General features: G+C 35.8%; 1 protein-coding gene across 2 annotated transcripts in view; it reads left to right on the top strand.

The window, feature by feature from the left end:
* LOC139149278 (endoplasmic reticulum membrane-associated RNA degradation protein-like) overlaps positions 1-12,519 on the top strand; it is a 67,570-nt gene that overhangs the window by 2,041 nt on the left and 53,010 nt on the right. For both annotated transcript variants that reach the window (XR_011556094.1, XM_070720930.1), the window contains exons 3-11: positions 46-147; positions 1,603-1,692; positions 2,103-2,200; positions 2,572-2,711; positions 3,239-3,353; positions 3,961-4,063; positions 4,524-4,553; positions 5,369-5,437; positions 6,309-6,745. Coding sequence is in view for 1 of the 2 variants with exons in the window: in XM_070720930.1 (XP_070577031.1) it covers positions 46-147; positions 1,603-1,692; positions 2,103-2,200; positions 2,572-2,711; positions 3,239-3,353; positions 3,961-4,063; positions 4,524-4,553; positions 5,369-5,437; positions 6,309-6,745 (1,184 nt within the window). In the remaining variant the exon portion in view is untranslated. The remainder of the gene's footprint in view (positions 1-45; positions 148-1,602; positions 1,693-2,102; positions 2,201-2,571; positions 2,712-3,238; positions 3,354-3,960; positions 4,064-4,523; positions 4,554-5,368; positions 5,438-6,308; positions 6,746-12,519) is intronic.

Consider the following 12,519-nt stretch of genomic DNA (forward strand, 5'->3'; position numbering starts at 1 on the left):
TGTGATATTCTTCATCACAGTTATAAGGTGTGATATTGCTTGCAGGTTTTCTTGGAATGTTTTCATCTTCTCCAGTCAAAGAATGAAGTAAATTCTGTTCTCAGTCTGTTACTTTGTACAGCTGCATTAGAGAGAGCACTTGGTGATGTATGTATTTGACTAATTCCTTAATCTTATGAATTTCTGTATGAATCATATTTGATGAGTTTTTCAGTTATACTATCAGTTTATAAGGGGCTGGTCTCTTGAGAAACTACCCATTCCAATGTAATTTCACAATTTCTATGGAATTTAATTTGATGCCACATTCAGAAGACAATACATCGAAAAACACTTCTCAAGAATTTAGGAGCTTCCAGTTATTATGAGAGGCTGGGCTGGAGGAATTGAGGGGTGGATCAATTTTTTACATATTTTACAAACCTCCCTCGTAGGAGGGTCACAGTTCGGCCACTTAACCTGGGGGAGGGTCACATTTTACATTTCCTAATATTATAACAATGCAAATTCTCAATGTGTTGTTTTCGGTATTAAGAAACTTCACAATAATCCTATAAGAATAGCAATGTTAGCTGTCTCACAGTATCATTTCTTTTCATTTTATTTCCCCAAATCAACGCATCCATAAATGGGTTTTCTTTCATTGAATAAATAGAATACATAGAATCATGCAAATTACATCATGTAAGTTTAAATATTGAAATGTGATCACTATGAAAGGCATAGACACCAGGCGCCAAATGATCCTGTAAACTCCCCTGGGCATGGTGTGCATATATATATATATATATATATATATGTATGCATATCTATCTATCTGTCTATTTATTTTGGGAGCTAATCAATCAATCAATCAATCTTTATTATCCTAATTTGGACAATTAGTATTGCAGTAGTGACAAACATATATATACATCTATTGCAAAATATGTCAATTTTAAATGCATGTATTAAAATCCAGGCAGCACACAGTAAAACTCAATAAGACGCACACAGGTGTCAAGTAACATAAATGTAAAACTTTAAAAATTAGTTGATTCTGTTCAATCATCTGATAGCCCTGTTCACAAAAAACCGTTTAGCTCTATTTGTTTTTAAAAAATAAATGCTAACCAATAGAAATATATCATTTCTGAAGAAGTACAAACTAAGTCTAGGAGATTTTGTGACAATGTGCCTTATTAATGGATTCTTGAATTATACATATTTCATATGAGTCACTCCACCAAATGAAATAGTTAGCTAACAAAAACTTTCTTCCCGCTCATTCTGAACTATAAAGCATGCCAGGTTAGAAATTACGGTACCACAACTTTCTATGGTATGTATAAGCATTTACTGCAAAAACAAAATTGGCATTCATGCTGTTGAATGGTCATGTGACCTTAGTTATCCTATTACTGGTAGCTTGTTTAACAGTAATTCTGGACAAACAGAAGTTAGTTTTCAAATCTGATAATTATGCCCTTGAGGTTGTAGGACAGGTATTTCGGATTATTTTTCCATCAGGCTTTTACCAATCCATGAACGATGCCAAGATGTCACTTTTCTCACTAAGTAATTCTGCAAACTCATATTTGTGTATCATGTCCACATTTACAGGTTTTTCTCATGAAAAATTCCCCATGTCCATTCCTCCTCAAAGACCTTCTGGCAACTGATGAACTCAGGGAAATTTTCAGTGATGTGGCAGTAAGTTGGTACTCATATTTATTTTGTATCAGCAAAGTCAGTGATATCCATGGCAAGTAATCACTACGTGTACTATTACTACCACCATAGACCCTCTTTGAAGGGTCTATGCTACCACTCCCTCTTATTAGATTGTCATTTTGTGTGAGATATTTTTAAGATGATAAAACTATCTCGACCAGTATGTTAGAATTTGGCTGTTTTGTTTTATTATCCTGTTCTGAACTGCGGCCCCAAAATTCTGTAACAGTTAATTATTTAAAAGAACATAAAAAGATAATAGCTCTGTTAATCACCCTGTAACATTGGTAGATAACCTGGTTATTGCAACAGTATTTATCAGACAAATTTGCCAACATGACAGTTGACACATTAATCAATGCAGTGTTCTATTTTGATAATTTGAACAGATATTTACCTTACACATTCTGATTGGTCCACCACGAAGTCTTAATCTCAGGAATGTTGCATGGCATGGATTTGCTGCACCAAGTGAAATACCAAAGCAGTAAGTACATGCATTATGTCATTCTATGCCTCTTCTTCAGTTTGGACAAATGTGACTTGACTTTATTAAAAATAACTTTTACTGTATCAAACTTTCAGTTTAATTTAATTTTAGAGGACTTCCTTAGTGTGTACATCAGTAAATCGCACATATGCTGTTATCACATTCACAATCTTGTAAAATGTGTACTTCATGATACTGTTTATGATTTCAAAAATTCATAACTCTATGGCTATATATCTTCAACAGTTCATTCACAATGTATGGTAACATTCATAGTATTTCTAATATGCCACTTTTCAAGTTTCATAATTTTATAAGTGTGCATATCAAAGGCTTTGGTTAATATACTTATTGTCTTGTTCTCACAGATATGTCAGTTTCTTGATGGTCTTTACGGCTAGCCTGACCATACAATGTGACACCTTGAACAGCCAGCTCACTACTGGTATAAATCATAGACAACCATTTCAACTCTCACATTTTCAACATTGTAAAGATTTATTTCCAGGTAATGTTGTGTATTATCACATGTCATAGGATTTATCTGTGTGCGTGTGTATCTGCTACCAGTACTCAGACATACCAGATGTAAAATCTTCATACATGTATGTAAAACTTTGCATAAGGATCCTGCACTATGACCTATCAGCATACCTTCAATATGTTTTGTGATATGATCTAATGATGTATGTTGCTACAAGGCAGCCATTTTGTCTTTCATAGGATAGAGGGAAAGACTGCTCACATGCCAGGGGACACAGTTCAAAAGTTTCATTTGCCATGCAGAAACAGTGTGTGATAGACCAAAATGAAGCATAGACCTGTTATATGGATTTTGGTAGATATCATTGGCCTTTTAAGAAGAACACTGTATCTTTTTGACAAATTTTAGCTTTAAAATTACTGCACAGTAATTTACAAATGGTCATTGATGATTTGAAATGCACGGCCATATTGCTGCAGGTGTGTTCTTTGAGTTGCACAAACTTACACAACCTGTTCAGTGACGTTTATTTCTTTGTTTCCTTGTAAAAGACATTACATCAGAAGATGTCATCTCAATTCAACAACTTTTCAAGACCTCAGATTTCATACTTCCCATCATGCAACAGTATTGGCAGGCAGCACTTCAGTACTATGCAAACAGAAGGTAGTTATTTTGGTTAATCTCATAGTCCATCTACCAAGTCTTTACTCTGCATATATTTTTATCAACCCTTTCCAACTTTGACAATTGTCATATTTCCACAATTATTTGAAGAGTTCAACCTTATTTCAAATACATATTGTGGTAGCAAATCAAAAGGCTTTCAAGCACTTGATAGATTTCTCATTTTCAAATATTCCCTGTTGGAATATTCACTGGCAGAATAGACACAATGAATATTCACTGGCAGAATAGACACAATGAATGTTAAAGTTCTTTCTCTCTGCAACCTCTCTATTTTCCTTGTAACTTTTAAATATCTTTGAAAATGGTATATTTAATGGTACATGTTTTCATCAAATGTACATTGGTAATTGTAAGTTTATTTTACCATACTGCACACTTCAATAGTACCTTTTGTTCACTGAATAAATAAACAATAAAAAATGTTTAAACAATACTTTAATAAAAATTTAAATGAAAGTTTCTCCTCTTACAAAAAACATAATTTGTCACTGTGTTTCTAAAAATTCAAAGATCCATGTATTCTACAGAATGATATTAACAAATGATATTAAACAAATGTTGCTAAACAATCTCTATATTTCAGATATGGACTTTGCTGTGTCCTTTTACTACCTCAGCTTGAAAACAGTTTACGGAGATTGTTTTGTGCCGCCAATAGATGTCCAGAAAGGGTTCTAACTGCAGAAGTGGGTACTTTTGGTGTAGCCATGTAATCTTTACCATTGTCAAACTTCATATGGAAGATATGCAGTGTCTGTTGATCTCTAATTCAAATTTACTGTAAATTACAATTAAGAGACAGGAATTGTTATAGCTAGTGTATATGCTGTGTGAAATAAAGGAAATTTCATTGCAGTATTTTATGTAAAAATGGATTGGAGACGTTTTTCTCTTCACAATTGAAACAGATTTCAATCAAGCAGCATGATCTAGTCATCTGAATGCAATGATGTATACATGACATGTTTACTTCAAATGGTGATCAAACATATCCTTGAGATTGATGAATAAGTCAGACCTTGATATCTGGTTTTGACCTTCTGACTTTGATTAAAAGCAGTTATCAACTCTCCACACACTTGATAACAAGGCAGAGATCTGTGTTAACCCCTGACCCCTAATGCTTCTGTATTTTTCTTTTCACAGTCATCAGTCTTTTATACAACATTTGATGAGGTCAGTACCTCTTTCTGTTACTTTTCAATCAGATGTTTTGAAGCCCTAACAAATTTCAATCAGCCATTGACAGATAATGAACGGTCCTGCTCGTAACACCCAGCGCTAATATGTGTTACCATGGCAACATCTTTTCAGGGTATTGAAAACATTTCAAAACTAGATGACACACTGCACCATCCCTGGAAGGATATTTGTGATGTTGAATTCGTATACATGTAGTCTGTTTCATTTTGCCAGTCATTCACTTTCTCAAACGAGTGATGAATATGATTTTTTGCAATAATGAGATGACATTTTACGTAGATTTCACAAAGGCTTGCCTCCTGACTTGTTTTTGACAAAATGCCTGATTTTTGAAATTGATTATAAAGATTGGATCATCACCTCCAGTAATATTTTACCTCCATAAAATTTTAGTTTCAGTGCAAATCAACTTTTCTTGGATGATGTGCATCAGGTTTAGAAATGTTTCCTGTCACTTCAACTCACACAGTGTAGAAATAACAAAATACTCTTTTGAACATTTTTCTGCCCTTTATCAAGTAATTTTAGGTCACATTTTGTAACAATTTTGATTTTTAAATCGATTATATCTATTACTATGATCTGAATGATATGCAGTAGAAGTATTAAATTGTTGAAGCTAAATATAAAACTGTACTAGAAAAGAGCAACAATATGTGTAAATATGACATATAGCTCAATAAATCACCAAAGTTTGAGAAATTAAGTACAAGTTAGGTTAGTGTGCTACTAATTTTTAAGTAAAGATGTTTATTACTGAAAAGTATTGTTTCCATTTGCAATTACAGATACTAAGTTCCACTCAACCCAGTGGCGAAGTCAATGAGATTGTCACCGAGCTGGGAGACTCATATATGGTGAGATACAGCGCCCTCTATCAGATAACATAGTAAAATTATACACCATGAAATCGGTGAATCTGTTTCTGCCCAATCCCATGTTGCTGTGAGTAGGTGGTCAATGTTGATGATATTCTTTCATTTCAAAATCTAAAATATCTCAGTTTTTTTATTGGTATAAATAAATCAAGATCTGAAACATGACAGATTGAATGACCACTAGATCTTAGGAGGGGGAGGGGGGAGGTAAATGCTCACATGCAAGTTTTTCCATAGTTCAAAATTTTGTGAATAATTATTTTCAAAGATATTGTGCATTAATGCATATTGTTTTTTCCAAAATCAACACACTCTGTTACTTGCCTTTCCCTTATGTTTTGTTTCAAAAATTAGCATGGCTGCAAACATTTTTGACAACCCCATCCCAAGATCAAATGTTCCATTCCCAAACTGAACTTACACAAAGGTTACTATCAGCATTTCCAATGGCTAAGCTTTGTTTCCTTCAAAGTACAGTAACACAGGAACTGTATAATATACATGATGATAATAATTATACAATTTTGAAAACAAACAAATTTACATACTTAAATACTTAAATAAGTGTCAGTCAATAAAATTCAAAATATCTTTCACTGATAACATTATGTAGCTTATATCTTGAATGGTTGTAAAGAGAAATATCCATTTCATACATATTTTATAAACATAATCCCACAAAATAGTCACCTACACACGTACAGAAATCTACACAAAAGTTGTACGTGTCTAGGATAGTCATATGGTATTGACAGTATTGCAGAAATATGCAAAGCAGAGCACACAATAGAAACATTATATTCTTCATTGTTTTCTGTTTAGACAAAACTGTTTTCTTAATTTGACACAGGAGCTGTTGAATGACTTGCTGATATACTTGGAAGGGCCACGAATACGCGATCATATCAGTCATGGAGAAGTGGATATACTTCAACTGCATCAGAGTGTTGCCAACCATCTCCTGTGTGTCTGCATCGCATTCTGCCTGAAATACTCCACACAAGATATCAGAGAACATGCAGACACGAAGCTGACAAGCATAAGAGATGCAGCAGCAAATTACAGATCATGTTTCCACCCTGTTGCATATTTGAAGAGGTCCTTGATATCGCTTTCCACAGAATTGACCAATTTAGAGGATCTACCCAAACCTGACAGCAGTGACGGAGCTACAACCAGTCACCTGCTGTCAGGGATCGGCTGTGACAAGCTTCAGAAGATCATCAGAGCAATCCTTGAAAATTCCATATTTTCTGATGAAGTCAAGTATGACAGTCTTCCTTTAAGGTGAGTTCAGCCAGGTGTAAATTCCTGGTAACTAAAAGTTAAATTACCCATCTAAAATGTCAATTGGCATCCACTGAACTCTATCCCTCTGTGTTTTGTCTTTGTTCAGTTATTTAGTATTTTCTTACCTCCAATTACCATGTTATGGTTAATCAGTTGTCCAGAATTCCTGCTTTTAGTCTTTCTTGGTACAATTGTCTCTGTTTGATGGTACAGTAGTTACAGTGTACTCAACAGCTTGTAAAAACGGAGGGGTCGCCAATTTACATATCAATACACAATTTGCATATTCTTTTGTTGTGAAAAGGTATTATGTTGTATGGCTGTTAACATATGAACAGATTGCTAAAAAATTGGTGGAGGGGGTTTGCTTGCCTTTAAAATCACTTTGTGGAGAATAGCAGTTTGATGATAATTATTACCATGAAAAAACTACGCTCTAATGGCGACAACTCACCTTAGGTCTTTTGCACAGATTTATTTTCACGTCATTTGCTTCACTAATTGCTCAGTAAAGTGTGACAGTGAAGGATCTTGGTTGTCATGGCAGTCTCAAAGATGACTGAACTCTACAGACTGGGGGTGACCCCAGAGGCAGTTATGATTTACAAACAAGTACCGTACTCATCCGAGTATAAGCCCCTGCTCGTGTATAAGCCCCCCTACTGATTTCAGAGGATTTTAGAAAATGCATTACATCCGTGTTTAAGCCCCTACCCTAGTGTAACTCAAGTACAGAAAGGTTAGGAGAGTATATTTGGTCATTTAACTTGGTAAAATTACTTTTAGATAATAAAGAAACTATTAAAAGATGTTAAAACAATGGGAAACTGGAGTTCCCTTGACAGCATCGTAAGGAAAATGACACGTTTTCCCAGTACTATCTTGATTCTTTAACCCTGCTCACCCCCGTCGCCTAAATAGAAAAGTCCCACTCACGTCTGCCATTGTTTATTTTCATTCACGGCTACGATGTTTTCATGCTTGAAACATGCAGTTTCTTTTGTTTGAAGCAATCATCCTTTCATTTGTGAAGACTTTTCCTGGTGACTATTACAATTTTCACTGCTATGTTGTTGTTTTCACAAGATGTAGACAGTTTGATACTGGAATATTGAGGTGCCTTTCCGTGTAGGCAATGCATGCCTGTTCACATTGCTGTAGATCAGCTGCATACACAACGTCTTTGTTTCAAGTTTGGGTTTTTTCCGACGCTGAAATTTCATCAAAATGTCTCTTCTGTATTCAGAGATTGTACAATCAATTTCTTTGGATGTGTAAGTCGATTTTGAAAGCGATAGAAAGATCGAGTGGTGTTGAAAAAAATCGTGCATAAAATTAGCATAAATTAAGCGTCCATGCCAGATAACATGGGGTTGCTCGAGTATAAGCCCCTCCCCTAGTTTTGCCGTTGTTTTGTGTTGCCGAACCGGGGGCTTATACTCGGACGAGTACGGTAAATATTTTAACATTTCTTCTTCACCCATGGCCATAGTAGAGTTCTTTGAACAAATGCTAAATGTCAGTATTTGCACTGAAAATAAGTGCTGCGAGATGACAAACAATAAAAATATCAGTAACAGAAACAGTGTAGAGTTCTAAGAAATCCATAAGATACTTGTGTCTATGGTTGAACAGACGGCTAGTTTGATTTTATTTGGCATCGTTTTCAGGATGATGCGACCCAGCTGCAGACCACCTTGGCAAATGAAATCAGAATTACTTTCACAAACAGAGTAATTAAGTTGCATTGTTCAATGATGAACAACCATGATTCCATAGCAACAACAGTTGGCCTATAGATAATTTACAGCAGAATAGAATGTTGAAGGCGACTACATGGTCAGAGACAGCTCTTTGACTAATTATATAAACACTGATTGGAGTGATATAAGGTCTCATGCTTTGCCCCAGATGTCTGTGTGCTTCTATTTTGTTGTCATGTGCCCAATAAATTGTTGAAACTTTCTGTAGTTATGTTGTTGATGTAAGCATTTTAGTCCCCGTTAATGAAATCAGGAGGCTAATGGATTTGGTTGCATGCAGGCATGTATTCCCAACCAATACTCAGGCATGCCCGGACTGCTACAATCAAACTCGGTACAAGGACAATATACCGGTACTATGATGTACGTATTCATGTCAACTTGTTTTGTTACACAATCCAATTTGGCCACCAGGTGGCCATTTTGTTACGAAAAAAATTGTAAGCAATCGTGGTTTTTGTCTTTCATGTGAGCTCAAAGTGAACAGTCATGCAATTTCATAAAATATATTATTGCTGTTTTGTGATGGCCCCTCATTTATTAGTACCCATTTTCTAGAAATGTATGTGACTGTTTGTATCATTCAGATAAATCATATCTTTGTTCCAGCTCAGCAATTTTGTCAGGAGTTAAATTTGCAGCCTAGAGAATTAATTTTGGAAGTTGGAGGCAGAATTGCTGCACATATTGATGCATACCTTCAAAATGCCAAATGGTACGAGTACTTCCTTGCAATACTGCATGGGAAGAATTTCAGATCGAAAACAATTCTGATGTCAAGTGCCAGCTGTTCAGGGCCACCTTCGTTGAAAGAGTACACCCAATCATGATGTAGGAAAGTGTTCAGTTTTATTTAAAACAAATGTGCCTTTATCTCCATTGAACTTTCCCAGCAATTAACGTACATCAATCACAATGGTGATGAATTAAAACTAGCGGGAAACGAGATCCTAATGACATTTGCAACCTTTGCTTCTCACATTCTTTTTGTGCAACTCAGATATTTGTAACGGCAACAAAAGAATTGTTCATCCTGCCACTTTTATAAAGTGGTCCCTTGTTGACAAGATGACTGATCATGTTTTCAACCATGATGGCCGTCAAAAGGTTATGGAAGTTGATTGCAAATAGTGTGAAAGCATATCAACAAAATACTGGCTGATCCTGCTATATAAGAACAAGTCAATACTGATATGCAAGTGTACACAAGTTGTTCCAGGTCTATGACAAAATTCAATGTCATGAGACACTTATAATCATCTTTTTTATCTCTTTTTTCCTAATTATTAATAAAATTTTGTTTTGACTCAATTAACTGTTAATCACCTGATAATTACTTGTTTCAGAATCATGAATTTATAGTTGTATCAAACACATAATGAAATTTACAGTAAGTAAATATAACAATTTACACACCTACTGTGCTACCAGTAATTGGCTAAAGCCGTTCACAAAAAAAAATAGCAAGCACACTGAGCTCAGCAGTAAATTTCTCTGTTCTAAAGTGATAAGTCATGAGCTGGAATGACTAGTAGTGAAAATGCCATAGATGATGTGTCCAGAAGAATTGTCATAATAGATACCGAGAGCTATGGTGTCTGACTCTGATGGTTCTCCTCTTAACGTTGACTGGGCTCTTGACACATTTGAAGAATGATGAACAGCCATGGCAGTTAACTTTCCATTGTGTCTCCCATTGTGTTAGCCTGCTAGTAAAGACAGTGTTTTACAGTGTCAGGAACTAGAGCATGTAAAGGATGTGATGTAATACCTTACAAAAAATTCAGGTAAAAATCAAGAGACTAATAGAATCTCAACCCCCCCCCCTCCCCCACCAAGGACCTTGGATCAGATTTCTCACACTCGTTAGGGATTTTTTGTCCCACACTCGCCTGCCGCTCGTGGCAACATTATCCAAAATCGTGACAATGCTGTCATCTGCCACTGAACTCTGTTCTGGTCCGCGTGTTATCCATCATGCCATTGGATAACATTTGGTCGTGGAACGAAACAGTTTGTTTATCATCCAATCAGAGCTCGTGTAGTATTTACTGCAGAGTGTGGGACTATTTCTGAGACTGTTGGATCAATTTTTTCCCGCACCATTGATCCCACACGCCCAGCGGCCAGGAATCTGAGAGATTCAGCTACAGATTCAGATTCAGCTACATATTCAAATCAGTAGCTGAGTCCATGGATGTACAAATTTACAAATTCCCAAGGTACAACTACCAGTAGATATGTACATCATCGAAGAACTGGTGTGTAAATTGTACTTCATAGCCGGATCATCCTCATTCATTCCCTCAAAACTTCCATCACTAACAACAGACACAGAGTTATCTCAGCTTAACTTAGAAGAATTTTGAAGAAAACTGGTATACATGTTTCATAGCATGCATGTTGCATGTTAAAGTCTGTCTTGGATGTTGTAGCCAAAAAGTCACGAATGTTTGAAGATGGAAACTACTTTCTGAACAACTCTAAAGTGATATTTAAGCCATTGGTGAAGATAGGAAATGTGCAGCATCTGTAGCTGGTGTAGAAGTGAGAGAGCACATACCACCATCAGCTACAAAGGGATGATGTACTCTAGACACGAAATTTATAATATCATTCAGCTGAGATCAACAACTTTGCCTGTACTGGTTTCTTGCATTAACTCCAGATTTATCTGAGTGCTCATCTTCATTGTTATGGTTGTGTACAAGAATCAACATGCTGTGGACAGACCCTGCAAACTGGATGGATGACGTGAATCTCACAGAACCGGAGATTTCCCATAATTCATCATGATTTATACACATGGAGACTCCTCATTGAAGTCTACCACATCTCCCATGTGTAGACAAATTCACAGACTACTTTTTAAAATTCTGAAATCGTACTTTTAAGGACACCATTCTTCTCAATTCCCATTTTAAAAATTAAGAAAAGTATGCTTAATTGAGAGAAGAGATCACATTTTTGTAAAATTGTCCATTGTGTCTTCAGCTATACAGAATAAAGTGATGGAAAGTAGGGAGAGTAGTTGCACCTATTTTATGAAACAAAAGGATATTGATTTTTTCCCCAAAGCGAAAGACAACAGAAATTTACATGCTAACTTTTCACAGAGAATGACCCCTTCAGTTTGTCTTAACTTGCTTCCAAAAGGTATGGCATTTGTAGTACCTGCAGAATGTGACTTTCATGGTTATTTAATGGTTTCTCTCAAATTTACACTGAAATATCTAAACGTACTTTTAATAGGTACAATTAATCAATTAGCTAGAGGTTTTATATTATTGCTTTCAGGCAGAAATGAAAAAGTTTTAAAAATTCTAACGTCATGTGTACAAATCAAACTGAATTGTGGGTAATTTATTGTACTGTGATTCTGTGGTAGAGGTGCATCATCTGTAAGCTACCTTTTGGTGTATACACTAGCACCGAGCAAATACAATAATGAAAACTTCTAACATGAGTAAAGCTAATGTGAAGCACTTTGTCCAAACGTCATAGTTGCCCCTCTGCAGAAGCACATTTTTTATTACAGACATAGTTGATTCCCAAATATCTGCTTACTGCTATTGTAATGCTGATAGGAGTGAGCAGCAGCCCAGTGGAGGCCAATTTCAGTATCATGATGGTAGTTTTGTGATGGTAATGTTAAGTGACATGTTAGCATGAACCATGCAGGATCTCATGATCATACAGTTGAACCACATGGCCTTCACCGAGATGGAAAGATCTGATGTGATCCAAGCAGCGCTAGGAAGTAGCATTAAAAGTTGAAGAAAACTAGTAATAGAGCATGTACAATGCAGAGAGCTAGAGTCATCAAAGAGGTGAAAGATTTCCCAGGATGAACCATCAACACAACAGGATTCTGCCAGCAGTAGTAGTGATGAAGATATGACAGACATTACCTGATGTTAGACTTGATAGTTGTATCATGTCAAAATACACGTATTCATCTTGTCAACATAGCCTGCATACATGCATTTAATGGTCTGCTTTGGTGTA

The sequence above is a fragment of the Ptychodera flava genome, chromosome 14, assembly GCF_041260155.1.
Source record: "Ptychodera flava strain L36383 chromosome 14, AS_Pfla_20210202, whole genome shotgun sequence".
Classification (NCBI taxonomy): domain Eukaryota; kingdom Metazoa; phylum Hemichordata; class Enteropneusta; family Ptychoderidae; genus Ptychodera; species Ptychodera flava.